Source organism: Aspergillus udagawae, assembly GCF_001078395.1.
Source record: "Aspergillus udagawae IFM 46973 DNA, scaffold_3, whole genome shotgun sequence".
NCBI classification, from domain to species: Eukaryota; Fungi; Ascomycota; class Eurotiomycetes; order Eurotiales; family Aspergillaceae; genus Aspergillus; species Aspergillus udagawae.
In genome coordinates, this window is record NW_025091266.1 from 1,242,808 (window position 1) to 1,258,533 (window position 15,726).

The 15,726-nt window shown below is 52.5% G+C and overlaps 6 protein-coding genes across 6 annotated transcripts; 3 read left to right on the forward strand and 3 right to left on the reverse strand.

Moving 5' to 3' along the window:
• Window positions 1-270: 270 nt before the first annotated feature.
• On the forward strand, window positions 271-2,200 carry Aud_004294 (putative C2H2 finger domain protein; the record flags this gene model as incomplete). The annotated part of the gene is made up of 2 exons (XM_043289234.1): window positions 271-1,798; window positions 1,905-2,200. 2 exons carry the CDS (start codon window positions 271-273, stop codon window positions 2,198-2,200), a joined length of 1,824 nt encoding a protein of 607 aa, XP_043145169.1.
• Window positions 2,201-2,523: 323 nt separating this feature from the next.
• On the reverse strand, window positions 2,524-2,751 carry Aud_004295 (dolichyl-diphosphooligosaccharide--protein glycosyltransferase subunit 4; the record flags this gene model as incomplete). The annotated part of the gene is made up of 1 exon (XM_043289235.1): window positions 2,524-2,751. One exon carries the CDS (start codon window positions 2,749-2,751, stop codon window positions 2,524-2,526), a length of 228 nt encoding a protein of 75 aa, XP_043145170.1.
• A 758-nt stretch (window positions 2,752-3,509) lies between these two features.
• Window positions 3,510-5,255, forward strand: Aud_004296 (Zn(II)2Cys6 transcription factor; the record flags this gene model as incomplete). The annotated part of the gene is made up of 1 exon (XM_043289236.1): window positions 3,510-5,255. The coding sequence occupies one exon, from the start codon at window positions 3,510-3,512 to the stop codon at window positions 5,253-5,255; it is 1,746 nt and encodes a 581-aa protein (XP_043145171.1).
• An 824-nt stretch (window positions 5,256-6,079) lies between these two features.
• Aud_004297 (TBC domain-containing protein) lies at window positions 6,080-9,397 on the reverse strand (the record flags this gene model as incomplete). Its single annotated transcript, XM_043289237.1, has 1 exon — window positions 6,080-9,397. The coding sequence occupies one exon, from the start codon at window positions 9,395-9,397 to the stop codon at window positions 6,080-6,082; it is 3,318 nt and encodes a 1,105-aa protein (XP_043145172.1).
• A 712-nt stretch (window positions 9,398-10,109) lies between these two features.
• Window positions 10,110-11,254, forward strand: Aud_004298 (SDR family NAD(P)-dependent oxidoreductase; the record flags this gene model as incomplete). The annotated part of the gene is made up of 4 exons (XM_043289238.1): window positions 10,110-10,234; window positions 10,302-10,333; window positions 10,407-10,737; window positions 10,798-11,254. The coding sequence occupies 4 exons, from the start codon at window positions 10,110-10,112 to the stop codon at window positions 11,252-11,254; spliced, it is 945 nt and encodes a 314-aa protein (XP_043145173.1).
• A 660-nt stretch (window positions 11,255-11,914) lies between these two features.
• Aud_004299 (DENN (AEX-3) domain protein) lies at window positions 11,915-14,842 on the reverse strand (the record flags this gene model as incomplete). Its single annotated transcript, XM_043289239.1, has 4 exons — window positions 11,915-13,006; window positions 13,057-13,293; window positions 13,356-14,375; window positions 14,462-14,842. 4 exons carry the CDS (start codon window positions 14,840-14,842, stop codon window positions 11,915-11,917), a joined length of 2,730 nt encoding a protein of 909 aa, XP_043145174.1.
• Between the last annotated feature and the right edge of the window lie 884 nt (window positions 14,843-15,726).

The window sequence follows — 15,726 nt, forward strand, 5'->3', positions numbered from 1 at the left end:
AGAAGGGGAAAGCTCCCTGCCTGACCTATTATCGCGGCCTTCGGGCGCGAGCGGATCGGCCTGAGTCTCACTATGGAGCGTGTCGCATTACATAGTACTGAATCTCGCATCAGCACCGAGTGAGACGAAGGTAGACATACGCGCTTGCTAAATAGTCCTTCTTAGTGACATGTTTGACCTCACTCCGATCTCTCCGTCCTTGATCTTGCACCATGCTTAGCGTTTTGAACCGGCCCCTCAATTGCTCCGCAGCAACATTGTCCGCCAAAGATGGCGAACGATTACTTCGAATGGCTTCAGAATTACCGAGAGACAGGTTCTTCACAGTTTCCTCAACAGAATCAATATGTCGCATTCCCGTCGCCTTTTCAAGGCTACCCGGATTCGCTTTTGGATTTCACCCCTACATCTCATCTACCATTGAGCGACATTCGCCAACCGTACTACTATCAAACACAATATGCTCCTCTTGAGCAATATGTGAGGCCGCAGAACACAGCATATTCCTCATCAAGTACCTATCATTTTACCTCTCATCAAGAAGGACAGCAATACCAGGCAAACCCACCTGCGACGACAAAACAACCACCTCCTGCCCCTCCTCCTCCTTCGACCTTCTCACAACTCCTGCCTGCGAACTCCGCTCAGACACAACCGCAAAATACTTCGTCGTATCTGAACTACCCACCATTTGTACGAGCGACCGAGGTCGTTGGTGCTGACGTTAGGGGGCATGATGCGAAGAGGCGTCGTCTTGAATCAGCCGCGACTGTGACCATGTCGATGCCGTCAATGCCGCCTCAAGAAAGTCTCTCGAAATATTCTTTTACTCCGCAAGACACCACGGACAGGAGCTACCTGAAAACGCGTACGGATATAGCAAAACCTCTGAACGCGACTGACGCGGCGGAAAAGCTACAATATGATCCGAAAACAATCGCGCGGGATGTTTTGATTGCGTCTGGGCGCCATCCTACGGAAGCTCCTCTGAATCATCATCTATTCCGCCTTCGAGATGTCTTTGTTGGACTCGACACTGCTTCAGATTTGGAGACCTTTCGCTGGGATCTTGTAGACCCAGAGAAGCAGGCCAATAACACAACCACAGCACGTGACATACACCCGCTCTCCGCACCAGCGCCTTTGACTTCCGCCATGGCGCGTCCTCCATTTGCTGGTGTTGCTGCAACTCCGCCGTACCATCATCAACAACCTCAACAACTAAGACAAGTACAGCCACCGCCACCGCTTACGTTACAGGCATCACAGACAAGCCCTCAGCAAAAATCCCCATCTCAGCCAAATTCCCTGCGTCAAGTACAGCCTCCCTCTGATCCCCAGTCTAGGTCGCACCCTCCGCCCCAAGTACAACTGCAAGTACAGCCCCCATCGCAGCCGCAATCAAAGCCCGGACCCTCGATTCAAATACGTACAAAGTCACAGCCGTCTCCTAAGGCGAAGTCGTCTCCGCGTCCATCAATCAGTATGGTCGGGAAAAGACCTCCTGGGCGACCGCCCGCGAGCTCTAAGATTGAGGTTACAATACCTGTCACTTCCCAAATACCGTATCAGGTCTACACGTGTGGCTGGGAGAATTGCCAAGCGGAGCTGCACAATCTTGAAATGCTCAAGAAGCACATCTTCAAAGTTCACGTGCCTTACACGCTCACGTGTCAATGGAAAAACTGTACATTTCGACAGAACCTACCGGCGGTGCAATTGTACAAGCATGTCCTTTCAGAACATGTGGTGTCTATCGCATGGAAGCTGGGCGACGGACCATCAGTGCCTGCAACTGGTGAGAAAGCTTCGAGATGATTGAAATTATGTTTTTTTTTTTTTTTTTTTTTTTTTTGCTCAATGGATTCAGTGGTTAACAATTTTCGTCTTTACCTGCCATCTAGAGGGCCGTGTTGCCGGCGAAAGTCCCGTGCCTAAAACCATCCCGAAGTCTATTCAGCCAGAGGGCGAAGACTCTCTAATATTCCCTGCAAGCTACAGTTCGATTCGCGCATTCAACCGTGTCCATGGCAACCACACACAAATTGAGAAAGCCCGGGAGATCTTCAAGGCTGTACAGAGGCTGAAGGAACATATTGGGTATGGATTAGACCCCGGTGGATGCCAGTTGGCTACGCCCGCAAGGATTGGGAGAGTGAGCAACGATGAGGATGTCTATGCAGTGAGGCATGAGTCCTAGTGCATTTCAGGTCTAATGATACCCCTTCGATCTTGTGTTTTATTCAGCTGTCGTTTGTATCGTGATTACAACAATTGGCGTCAGAGACTTCTTTCGCATCGAGCGGGCATTTCGGCGTTTTGATTCTCACTGAGATTGGAGCATCTTTCCAAGTTTACTGGACATAGCATTTATCCAAAGCCAATGAAACAATTCAAGAGGACGTTCATTGCGACTGCAATGCTTGCATGGGTATTCTACAGACAATTTGCTCGACTCTCTGAGTCGCCTCCATACAGATCAAACCTCCTTATGCTGAAACACGATCTCCAAGTATACAATAGCTACCGGTCCTTCCCACCTCCAATTGCTGATGTGCCCCCCGCGGCAGCCGGTGCCGGCGTTACACCGGCCGTAGTAGAACCTTCGACCGACTTCTTGACATCAGGGACTTCTCCTTCAATGGCATTGTCCTTCGCATTGACTTCGAGGAAATGGTAGAGTACTATCATCATCATAGCGCACGATCCAAGGAAGATGGCGAGGCGGTAGAGGTCGTCGTCGGAAATCATGTTGAAAGTATGGAGTATCTTTGGACGCGAAGTATCTGAAATGACGATAGCGTTGGAATAGACAGTCCAGGGAGTTGAGGCAAATAGCAGTGCGACCTGTCGCCAAATGAAGTTGTCTGGGAGCTGTCCTAGGGCAATTAGTATTATTGGGATAGATTGCAAGGAACACGTTGTCTCCAAACGCTTACCGAGTGAATTGACTCTGTTCAGCAATCAGTACTCCAGCGCCGCTAAATAAACAATGAATTTTGGATTCTGTTGAAGCGAAGGTTGACTGAAGATGAGTAGCAGACAATGGTGGTATCGCAAGTTGACAGCTGGAATTACGGCAGTAGATTAATTGGATGGTCGTACGTAGGCAGTTCTGAGGTAAGCTCCTCTCCCCGGCCGAGCCATCACTTTTTAAGTCTTGAGATGACCCATCGACCTATCAGCCTGGCTTCCATCTAGACTAACTGTCTTCATCGACTTTAAAATCACCGGCTTGCAAGCGTTTATCTATCACTTTTCTTCAACCGATCCCTCTTCCTTCTAGACTATATAGTTGTGGATGGTGGTCCCGCTCTTCTCCGACCTGCCTGTGTATCTTCCCCAACTCTATCAAATGCTTCGCACAGCTCAGTTGAGCTAATTGAATCTTGGTTACCATCTCATTTCATTCCTCATTCTGTTAATTCCATCTTTCCCCCAAGCTCAAACTACGTGTCTGGCGGTTTTGATATATATTGGTCAATTGATAAGCTGCGTGGCGGTTCATCATGAATGGACCATTTATTCCAACCAAGAACCCTTCTCATCCCAAGGGCTCTGGTCCTTCTCTCCTGGCTTGTCTTCTCTGTCGCCATAAGCATCTTAAATGTGACGGGATGACCCCTGTTTGTGGCCGCTGCGCGGCCACAGGGGCAGAGTGCCAGTACACTCCTTCTCGTCGTGGTTACAAAGGTCCCTCCAAGAAGCGGCGCGCCAACCCGTCGTCTCCCGAACGGACACCTTCTTCTGATCAATCGTCTTCGTTCGACTTTCAGTCGGTCGCACTACTGGATACTTCCCAGGATTGGAACGTTCCCGATGGACTCTCTTACATTTTCCCAAACGGCTTCCCCTCTTCAGACTCGAATAGTTCCATTCTCAACAATGACAAGGCACTAGTGTCGGACTCTGTACCGGTCAGCAACGGTTGCCCTCTCACTCCCGATTCGGTGAACTCTGTCGCTGGTGATGGTTATCTCATTGATATTTACTATACGTACTTTCACCCTTCGCATCCGATTCTTCCTCCGCTTCGTATACTCTATCGCTCTCATGTGCCGCCGTTCCTCGAGCATGTTATCAAGTTCATCGGTTCCCATTTTACCCCGGCCGCAAATAGCGAGGTATATAGACCCTCCGTGATGTCGTCAGCGATGGAGCAAGAAAGCTCCGTGGAGAAGCTGCAGGCACTTCTGCTCCTGGCTGTTGTGCTGCATTCGCGAAACGAGCGGGCAGAAGCCGGGCAATGCCTCGCTACAGCCGTCGACCTGGCCTTCGAACTCGGACTTCATCGTGAGAATTTCGCCATCTCCATGGGCGGAGGTGATCCGGTACGGGAAGAAAGTCTGCGACGTACTTGGTGGGAACTATTCATAGTAGAAGGCATGTTGACTGCCCTGGGTGTTCAGCGTACCTTCCGCACCAGCCTAGTACCACTCGAGGTCGGCCTTCCATGCGAGGAACGCATCTTTCAGGATGGATTGGCCGCTCCACCGCCTCCTACCATTGCTCAATTTGACGACCACATTTTTGCCGACGAGGAGCGAGATTTTTCCTCTTACACATATCGGATCGAAGCTGTTCGTATCCTCGGGCGGGTTGTTGCTATCCAGGACATGCTTGAGGGTCAAGAAGACCATGTGGAGGCGATCGACGCCCGTATCAACAGCTTTTTCCACCATCTTCCCGAATCGAAAGCCGAATTAATGCGTCCAGATGGGTCAGTGGACGAGATGATGTTCCAGGCAAAAATGATCGCGAATGGAGCCAGTGTCTATCTCAATTTTCCACGATCTGACCTACTATCGTCACCTGCGGTTGCTGCTGAAGTCATCTGCGGACATCATGGTCCCTGCAGTATCCCGGCCTTCACACACAATGATCATGCCATGAAAGCTCTCAAGGCAGCCAAGGACATCTCGCAGTTAGCCTCCATCCGATTACCAGTCGTCAAACATACACCCTTCTTCATCTGCGCGCTTGTTCTTAGCTCCATTGTGCAGTTAGCATCCTGCTCCGTTAAAGCCGGGAGGATGCCCGAACCCAGCCGGGAACGACTGAGTCTCACCATCGGTGTCTTCAAGACTCTGGCCCGTACGTGGGCTATCTCTCAGGCGATAATGCGACAGGTCAAGGCTGTGGCGCGCGACGTGTTGGATGTTGGACTGCGGCCCGCCGCGGAGCCCCTGCAAATGGATTTGACGACTGTCCTTGACGGTGGCCGGTTCTGGTTGCCAGAGGCACTCCCCAGCTGAATAGCTGCGCCGCCATTGCCTTTCGACCTGATTGATGCCCGATATGATTCTACGCAGTCATCCTTGAGTTAAACTCTGCCTTGATACCCACCACCATCATTGAAGTCATACCCGAGAAAGCACATGATTTGCGCCGAGAGCTAATGGTCCGCTTGATGATCAGCCGGACCGTGGACATTGGGTGCGGCCGAGGGAACGCGTTACCATCCCATGTATTCTCAGCCAAGATCTGTCGTTACTTCTGACAATGTAGGCCAGAATCTCATCGAAATGACTACCCCTCATGAATTTATGGAGATAGCAAAAATGAAGTCTGCAGGTCAACGCCTAGCATTGCATGTTCGCTTCTTGAGCGTATTATGTGAGCGATAGACTTGTATTTGATATGTATGCTTATATCCTTTTATCCTTCAAACCGTTCACAGTTACGGATCAAAACATATTCCACTAAAGCAATCTGTTAGAAGAAGGGAATAAAAAATTCAAAGCAACTTGGGTATCTCAATTGATGAAGATGATAAAGCTAATGTCTTTTGCTGGCTTGCCCGTTGCCTCTCTGCCAATAGACGCATGATTTGTGCCCGGGTTCAAGAAAAGGAATGTATGAGAAACGAGACCAACCCAATTAACTCGCCGTAACTCCTCAATCTAGATGATCGTGTATACTCATCAAGTCTATCTTCTTCAGAACATAAATAAGGGGAAGGAAGAAAGGAAAAGAAACGCATAGCGGGTTCTAAGGAACGTAATGGTATCATAGTACAAGCAGTGACACTGTATGAAAGAAAAGAAAAGAAAATAAGGTAAGAGAGAGTGATAGTTGTTCAGGCGGGATTGGGTTCAGCGTCCGCTGACTGGAACTGTCCGCCGAGTTCCCTCATTTCTCGGAGGGCCTCCGCCCGTCGAGCCACAACGTCTTCGCGGCGGACGACGTTCCGGAGGGCCTCGCTAGCCTGGATGAGCCCGTCGATGCTGATGGCGTGGTTGGTCATTTGGTGGTTGATGTATGTGTATAGCTCCGCCGGGGTGGAGCAGGTGGTCAAGAGCTGCTGCTCGTTGAGTTTCAGGAGGGCGAGAGCCACCTGAAAGAGGAACGTGCTGCCGCCGCCGCTTCCGGATGCGATGTCCTGGGCAGAAGGATTGCTCGCATCGTTGGTCTCCCGGGTCGAAGAGTTGGAACCACTTCCGGTTCCAGGATTCACGACGCTGGTGACGTTCAGACAGAGCACCACATCCCAGACGCGGTACAGTGCTTCGGCGGACAGGCAGTCAGTGAAGACGGAGAGGAACCATTGGAATGTCAGAGCTTCGAGCTCGACACCCAACGAGTCAAGGTGTGCGGCTAGTTTGGGTAGCACCTCGGAGATGTACTGCCGCAGGACTACCTGATCGGCTCGTGAAGCAAGTAATCCGTGATCGTAATAATGCTGAGGGAGGATATTTTCAATCATCGACGCGAGAATCCAGAAAGCGTCCTCTGCGGTCGGGGTGATGAGAAGCAGCGAAGCAGCAATCAGGTTCATCCCTTGGCAGTATCCCACCTCCGGGTTGCGGCGTGAATAAGCCAGTAGCACCTCTCTCAATTTAGAGACGCCGGGACCTTTGCGGAAGAACACATTGTCCGTCAGCGTCCGGTTGATATCCATATCAATTTGCGCCACAACCGACGGGTCCGGTTCGCTGCCACCGATGCCCGCCACCAGATCATCATAGTAACCAGGCACACGCATGGAGGATGCGCCGCTGCATTCGGACCAAATCTTCGCCCGCAGAGCAACTGGAATCCCGCCAAGGACGAGCGATCGGAACTCCCGCCACTTTGCACGACCAACCTTGCCTTTGTTCCCCAGATTAGCTATTCCTACTACTTCGCCGACAGCCAGAGATGCTTCCGGTGTATCGACAGACTGCGCAGCTCGCGTAGAAGTCGCAGCAGCAGCAGCTTCTCCCTCCTTTCTGCGTTCTGCGCGCACTTTGCGCATGAACTCGTTCCATTTGACGGTCCGGTCTCGCTGGAGGGTATCGTGGAGGTCAGTCAATTGCTCAAGAAGCAATTTGACTGGTTCATTCTCGCTTGTAGTCGCATTCGGCGCGGCTGCAGACGTGGGCTCATCGGTGGATGTTCCCGCAAATTCTGGACGATCAGCGACGACCGTGGATGTAGATGCAGATGGCGGAGCATTTGGGTTGACGGAAAGCGAGCCATGTCGGTCAACAGCTACTGCAGTACTACGCGGCGGAGGTTCGCTTGCGGTGGTAAGTGACACAATAGGGCCTGCTGATGGGGTGTGAGACAGTAACTCCGTTGGCCGAGTTGGAAACTTTAGATAATCTTGCCATTTCCGTATAGCCACAGCTCCAGCTTCAGGATCCTCGGGCGAAATAGAGCAGGGTGAGCGCTGGGGCTCCGCAGCTCCTTGCGACGTGTTCTGAACGTCAACATCGTCATCTCCATCTGATGTCTCGGTGCGGAAGCTGCTGAGTGTTTCTGCGATGCTCAGACGATTGCTATTATTCTTCAACATAGCAGCTTCTCTCTGCCTCTTTTTCCGACGCTGGTCGTAGATAAATCCAAATCGATCGGTGAGTAGCTCGCCAGGCTGATAGTTGTTATACATATAAGAAAGGGTTGGAGGTCGAGATTCCATGGGGAGAATGGCATCCATTTCGACTGGCCCCAGATTAGTGGAGCTCTTGTCGCCTACATCGGGGCTTGCGGCTTGAGATACGCTAGAGGCTGCATGTCGTCGACCAGGAGGGGCAGTTGATCTGCCGGTCCCAGTGGATCCGTTGTTCGTAGGTCTGCCAGGCGCACTCTGTATGCTCGTATTGCTGTTGATCCGTTTCAAGGCTGCGACCGCTGAGAGTGCCGTCTTGGGATTTGAGGACGTAGACGAGGACCCTCTAGTCTTGTCCTGATGGATGGAGGAAGCGCTGCTGCGGATGGATCCCGCGTCATTCTCATCGCGACTAGTCTGAGAGCCTCCAGCAAACAGTCTGACCGTCCATGATGATATCGATTTTGACGATTTGCGGGATTGAGTGCTAGCATTGTCTCCACTGACTACGCCAGCGACTGCACGTTTTGCAGCTATGCCACCTCCAGTACGTTCGCCAGGAGGTTGAAAGAGCTGCTCATCGAGCGCTTTCCGGCGATTATTGTTTGAAACACGCCGATGGTGGGCATCCTCCTCGACTTCCCCAACATCGTCCATGATACTGCTTGCTCTGCTGGTTTTCCTACTGGCGGTACCACTGCCAAAGATGTAATCCTGCCAACCGCGAACAGAGCTCTGTCTTTTTCGGGTAGTCCCTGAATCGACACTCGACGTGCCTGAGCGCGAGTCACTCTCCGAGCGCTGCGGCCCACGAACAGTCGCTTGAACCTGATCCGATGAGTGCGCCGAGTCGTCCTCATGTAGTAGTAATCCCACCCCGTCGCTCATCGCTTGCTGCATGAGCCCATGAACACCTGGCCCCCGATGCCCAGCCTGCTCCGCATCGATTTCAGCGTTCTCACCGTCCGAATTCTCGCGCGGAGCATTCTCAAGCGCATACAGCCTTCGCTCAATATCCTGGTTGGAAACGGAAACCTCGCGGAGCATCCTCTTCAATTCCCGCTCCCTACCATCCGCTCGCTGACGCAGCACCGAAATCTCTGCATCCCTCTGCGCCAGGTCGCGGGCGAACTGCCTGACCAGCTTCACTGCGCCAATACTGGCTATTAATCGTTCGATATTCGAATCATCTGCTAGATGCAGCGCACCGGGGAAATCAGGCATGGTGAACGAATCGTTGAACAAGGCGGCACGGCCAGAGTTCGCCGGGAGCGCCCCGGTCAACTTGGCTAGGGTGGACCGTCGGTCTCGGGCGACATCGCCGGCACCTTCTTCCGCGTCTCTGTCCAGTAATGCGTTCGTCAAGGCGCGATTCAACGCGGGCTGGCCGACGAAGCCGTCGGGTGAGCGGTCCGGCGAGAGGGAGGGGAAGGAGGTGAGGTCGGTGGTGGTGGCATTGGAGGAGGCAGAATGGCGCTTCTGAGACCGAGCACGAACGGTCTTAGCTCTTTGGCTGTGCCGCGAAGTGGACGAGGTTCGCGAAGAGGAACGACGCAGTCGCTGCTGGATATCGGGGTCCGCCATGGTTCGTTGGGCGGTCAAATGAGCAAACGGAGAAGGAGGGATCAAGTATAGGCTTCATGAATGCTTGATTTATATTCTCTTCCTACGCAGGGGCGCCGATGTAGTATGACGGGGGCTTGCAGGTATCAAGGGACTCTCGAAGTCCTCGCGTGGACCTTTCTTTAGACTTGTTTCCCACCCCACGTGTGGTCCAATGCTTTTTTTTGGGGGCTAGTAGATCGTTTTCGACGAAGCCAGGAGGGACGGTAAGCTCATTCCGGCAGACCAGCACAACACAGCAGATCGAATATGCAGAATTGCCTTGACGTCAAGAACAGTATGATAGCAGACTCTCACATTCACACAGAGAGTTCATAAGAAGGGAAACGGGGAAACCAGTTCTGGTCCATTGTTTCACGCGTTCTTGCTGGCCGCATGGGCCATGACGTGTAAAAGGTCATGTGACTTACCCCAGCCCGCTGCATAATTAATTTATACTGTTAGATGAGTCATCCATGCTTGTTGTACATTTGCTGGGGCCTGCCTCGGCTCTCCGCATGAGCAGCCGAACATTCAGCTAGAGATCACCCGAGACAGTGCATCGACATGGATTTAAAATGACGGTCTATCTAGAGAGACTACTCCGCAATATTTCCGATTGCGTAGCTTCTCTTCATATACACATTTCCCAACCCGACATCTAACCACATAGCACCATCCTACTTTTTGCACTATGTCCGGAGTAGCCAAACGCCGCCTTCAAGCTGTTAGCCAGCAGCTGGTCGAGGGTATCCCCGATGCAGGCAAATTCGAGGATATCCCCAGAATCCGCACGGTTGCGTCTGATTCTGTTGGGCCGTAAGTGCTGCCTTTCTCTGTGCATTTCCCTGCTCTACGTATTTCAATCCATACTAACAGCCTCCAGCCGCGTCAAAGACAAGGTCGTCATTATAACAGGTAAACAAGGACTACACAGCCCCTCCTCCACCGATTCCCCTCCTGGGGAAAGATGATTATTAATGAGACGTAGGCGCCAACTCCCCCGCCGGCATTGGCCGCGCCAGCGCCCACCAATACGCTCACAACGGCGCAAAGGCCGTATATCTCTGCGACTTCACAGACACGCACTTGGCGACGCACAAGCGCGAGATCGAATCCCTGTATCCGGGAGTGGAGGTGCAGGTCCGCAAGTTCGACGCGGCGGAGGAAGAAGCCGTCAAGGCGGTCGTGGACGATGCGATTGCGAGGTATGGCCGGCTGGACATCTTCTTCGCGAATGCGGGGATTGTAGGACAGAATAAACTTTTTACGGATGTGACGGGGGATGAGTTTGCGAGGACGTTGAGGGTTAACACTATCGGGTGAGTATTTGTCTTATAATTGATGAAAGGGGGCCGGGTGCTAATTCTGATGCTTGGTAGTGTGTTCCTGGCGGTCAAGTACGCCTCGCTAGGTATGAAGGTGACATCCGCGGCGAAGCCGTACCCCTCCGGCTCGATCATCTGCACGGCGTCGGTTGCTGGATTGCGCTCGAACGCCGGATCGACCGATTACTCCGCCTCGAAGGCGGCGGTGGTGTCGATTGCCCAGACGTGTGCGTATCAGTTGGCTGGTACCAGCATCCGCGTGAACGCTATCTGCCCGGGTCTGATCGAGACGGGGATGACGCAGCAGGTGTTTGATGCGGCGCGCGCTCGCGGTACAGAACGCAAAATTGGGCAGCTGAATCCCTTGCAGCGGGGTGCGGTTGCGGATGAGGTGGCTCGTGTGGCTCTGTTCCTGGGGAGTGATGAGAGTAGCTACGTCAATGGGCAGGCGTGGGCTGTATGTGGCGGATTGAGTGCTGGTCACCCTTTCGTGCCGGGCAAGTTGGCCTAGTTTCTACTCGGTTGGTATGCTTCGGTACTTGAGATAATATAAGGGTTGGGATCAAAGCCAGGTATGAAGGACACCGTAAGAACACCAGACGGTAGGTTGATCAATTCAACTATGTTCCAGACTTCACAGCAGCTTTCAAAGCAGCCATTGCAGCTATATAGACAAAGGGAATATATGAATAGCAAGTGATCAAAACTAGGGAGTGTGGGTTCCGGTCCGCTCGTCCGCGGCGCTGGGATGGCTCAAAAGCGCGGCTTGTTGGGGGCCGACGTAGGGCATTGTCACCTGACGGAGCCAGAAGAACTGAGAGGGATATAGAACGATCAACACCAGAGCCCAAAAATCTCGGTATCGAGAATAGAGAATTAAAGAAGTCCAAGGCAAACACCCCAACGGACAGAGTACAATGGTAAGGAGAAAAGGAAGAAAGTCCGCCGAGAATCCCAAGAAAGTATAACAACACCTCTTTTCAGAAGAAGCAACTGTGGGAATATCCAGGAAAGATAAAGGGGAAAAGAAAAGAGGACAAGGAAGATCCAAACTCGGGAGAGTGCCGGAGAAATTGGTCACAACGCGCTCTAATTCTGAAACTGTGCAGGAACAGGATTCGTGTCAAAGTCGTCGAAAATGCAGCGTTGATTCATCTTGTCGATGGAGTAATCACGCGAGCAGCCGGGGGCTTGACCGCATCAGATCTTCGCTGCCCTGTTTGGAGAGAGTGCCTGTCTCGGTGTGGTCGTCAAGACCATCGGTCTCGTGGGCACGCTCGTCGTCGTCCTCGACGATCCGGGTCGGGATCTCCCCAGGCCCATATTGTTGGCTCGACCTCTCCGGGAATGTCGAACTGCTGATCATCGACATTGACGTACTTGAGCGGTTGTGAACCAGGTCTGGAGTCGGGGGGAGGCTAGAGGTCCGGTGATCGGGGTGCAGGGTGCTGTTGTCATCACCCATTTCACTTCCCTCCCGGGTCGAACGTCCATCGTGGCCGTCAAAGTCTGGCGCCAAGCGATTGCCGTCCGGTGTGCGCTGGCCCGACTCGTCTGCGTCGTCCTCTTCGGCATCTTGAGCCAGATGCAAGCCCTCGACAGCGGCAGCGCATTGCTCGCTGATGCTGCGGATGATGTCCGAAATGGCATCGGTCTTGTCGCGCAGGTAGCGATCCGCCACATCGGTGATGCTGAGACGGGCAAGACGCTTCTGTTCCTTACCCAGGTCTAGAAGATGCTGTTCCAACTCTGGGGTCATGTTTGGAGCAAGGCTTTTGGCCTTTTCCGCACGCTCCTTGGCCTCCTCTGGTGCGGCCTTCTCCTCGTCCTCCCTGCTTTCTTCGGCCTGCTCCACCAGCTCAGAAAGCTCGGCGGAGCTACTGATCGAGCGAACAATGTGCTCCATGTGATGCGTTTGACCGTTGATGAGACTGCGGAGGTGCAGAACCACCCTTTGGGCCTCGTCGCGTTGCCTGGCGAGAGAAGCAGTGGTGTGCTGCAAGGAGGCAAGCTCCTTCTGGTTGCGCTTCCTCTCACGCTCAAGCTCCTCGGCGATCTCCTGTTGCAGCACGAGCGCCTCCAGAGCATCATCCCGCTGCTTCTCGGTGCCAGACAAACGGAGAGTGAGACGTGCCACGTCGTCCTTTTGTTGGTCAATGAGGCCAGTGAGGCGGCGGTTCTCACGCTTGTGGTTCTCGATCTTGACTTTGAGCTCAGTGGTCTCCTTGGTGAGCTGCTCTGCAAAGGCCTGGAACTTGAGGAACTGCAGAAGGTCAGTATCATTGAATAAATTGTCAGACCACGAAGACGAACCTGCTGCTTCCAGGTTTCCAGCTCCTCGACCAAGAAGTTGTTGCGCTTGGTGACTTTGCTCAACTCGGTGTCCATGCGGCCTTTCAGGTTGATAAAGTCCTGCCAAGCCTCCATAGCATCGCGAGAGTACTGGTTACGCTCACGGACAATCTCATTCAGATGACGCATAGATACCTTGGTCATCAGAGGCTTCTTGACAGAACCACCAAAGATGGCCTTCATGCCGGTGTTTCGACCCTGAAGTTCCGCGCAGTTAGCTTCATACCATGTGACTGAAAACCTCGGATAAAAATTCCTACCAGTTTCTCGCAGACGTGATCCATGATGCTCATGACCGCATCCTGGTTCCACCAGGAAGGATCCTGGATACTCTCGACTTCGCCTCTCATGACGATGATTTGACCGGCGGGAATGAGCTTACCACCCGCATAGGCGGACCGCAGGTGATTGGGAACACCGGAAGGAGAGACATCACCGTTCAGGGCCTGTGTCAACCGGTCGATAAATTTCGTCCGCTGACCAGGAGTGAGGACGTTCGGAGGACTGGAAGTGAGTACAAAGTTGCGATCCAGGTCCACAACCAAGGCATCCGAGGGAGCGTTGAATAGCGTTCGGCATTCGGCGGTGACACCCAGAATATAGGGACCGGGCTCTTGAACAAGGTCCTTGATGTGACGAGCATGAACGACTGGAACATACAGGCCGCTCCATTCGTAGACTCGAACGCAGTACCGAACGGTTTCAGCGGCGATGGTCAGCATAGCAGGGTAATGACTGACAAAGATGATCCGACGAGTAGGCGACACTGCGGCCTCGACCACGCCCACGATGTTGGGGATGGACAGGCAGGTGAACAAGGGCCACATGGCAAAGTTTTGGAAACCGGTGGGCGATGAAGGGAACTGATAGCACAACGCGTAGTCCTTCATGTCGATACGAACAAGATCGTTCAGGCGGGGAGCAGGGAAGCTCAGAATTCGCGAGACCTCCTCAGCGTGGAAAAGGTTGGTGGCCTTGTTCCAGTGTATCCACATGCCACGCAGGTAATCGCCAAGCAGATCGTAAAGAGGATAGCGAGAAAGGAAACTAAGACAGTAAGGGATCCAGTAGGTCTCATCGGGATTGTCATAGAAATCGGCTTCCGTCTTCTTGCGCAGCTCGCGAATTGTTTCGGCGCGCTTTTCATCGGCTCGAGACCAGACACGCAAGGCGATGCCGTAGAGGGTATGTGATGAATCTTGTTGCAGGACAAAGGCATGGTGAACACAGTGAGGCTGGCTCTTGCCTGTGCAAATCTCGACATCATGAGGAAAGCAGGCCTATTGCAGTCAGCTTCCAGTCCCTTGCTTTCGTCTGCTTCAACTCATTTCCTTGAAAGTTTGGCATAATCTGAAAAATTTCTTACCCTCATTGCCGAATGTAAGGCTCTAGCAATTTCGTTGTCCTGCTCCAATCTAGGGCTGCTTCCCAGGATTTCTGGTAACCAAAATTGTCCCACCGCACCTTTCATATGGCCGATCTTTCCCTGCTCTGGGGCGGGAGCCTTCACCCATTGCGAGGGCTCCCGACCCACACCGCACACCATATAGGCATGTGTGAGAGTTTTGGGTGTGCGCTGCGTGGGTTTTGCGTTCACTTGCGAAGGGATTGGTTGGGTAATGCGGGAATGAAGCGAGGAGGTGCGACTAGGAACGACCAGCGAATTCTCTCCTTGGTCACGAGTTACCGGCCGATCGCGAGTCGATGGACGGACAAAGGACGAGTGATCTCTCAGAGATGGGCCCATGATGAAGACTAATAGGAATTGCGGTTTTTCGAATTATTTGGCAAGTGTTGATCCAGCAAGGTATGCGGGATCAGACTCGGCGATAGAATTGGACGATAGAGATATAGAACGAGGTTATGGAACGTTGGTATAGAAGATTTTTGACCAAGAAGCTTAGAAATGCAGCGCTTCTGGAGGCTGACCAAGAACAAGCAAAAGAAAGACGAAATGTTAAATAAGGAGGTCTGTAGCAGCCGAACCAAAGGAATGAGAGAGCTGAGCCAAACAGCTGATATCGAATGAGAGGCTTCTACTGCTCACAGGTCGAATTGATGAGCATTTCCCAAACCTTTCAACACGCCTTGCAACGAAAAAGTCAAGACGTGTAGAAGAGAACGGGGAGCTCTCTTCTGTAGCTGTAGGGGGACCGGCGATGGGAGCGGGGGAGGAGTTGACGATACGGAAGAGGGAGGGACAGAGAGGGAGAAGGAGAAGGAAGACAAATAGGACGGGAATAGAGCTAAGAAAGGAACGGGAGGAGAAACGGAAAGGGCTCAGGGGAGACAAGACCAGTCTGGATAGTACTAGACCAGGTACTCCGTACTAAGGGGCGGCTCGGGTGAATATTACAGGTTGAGACTAGGAGAGAAATACTACATACTTTACTAGATATAGTAATAGTAGTACAGAGAAGTCAGTCTGTGGGGGTGCTAGTCCAGGGTGGTCTAGCTTATCTACTAAAGTATCGGATGCAAATAATCAATGGAAAATAATAATAGGATTATTATAGGTAAAGCACGCTTTGATAGCGCTGATTGCGGAGTCGTTTGCTGTCTGTTCCTGCGCCAGTGGATTTGGCTAGTCAGGGACTATGACGAGAGGAGATAGCCGACAAAGAAGAAGAA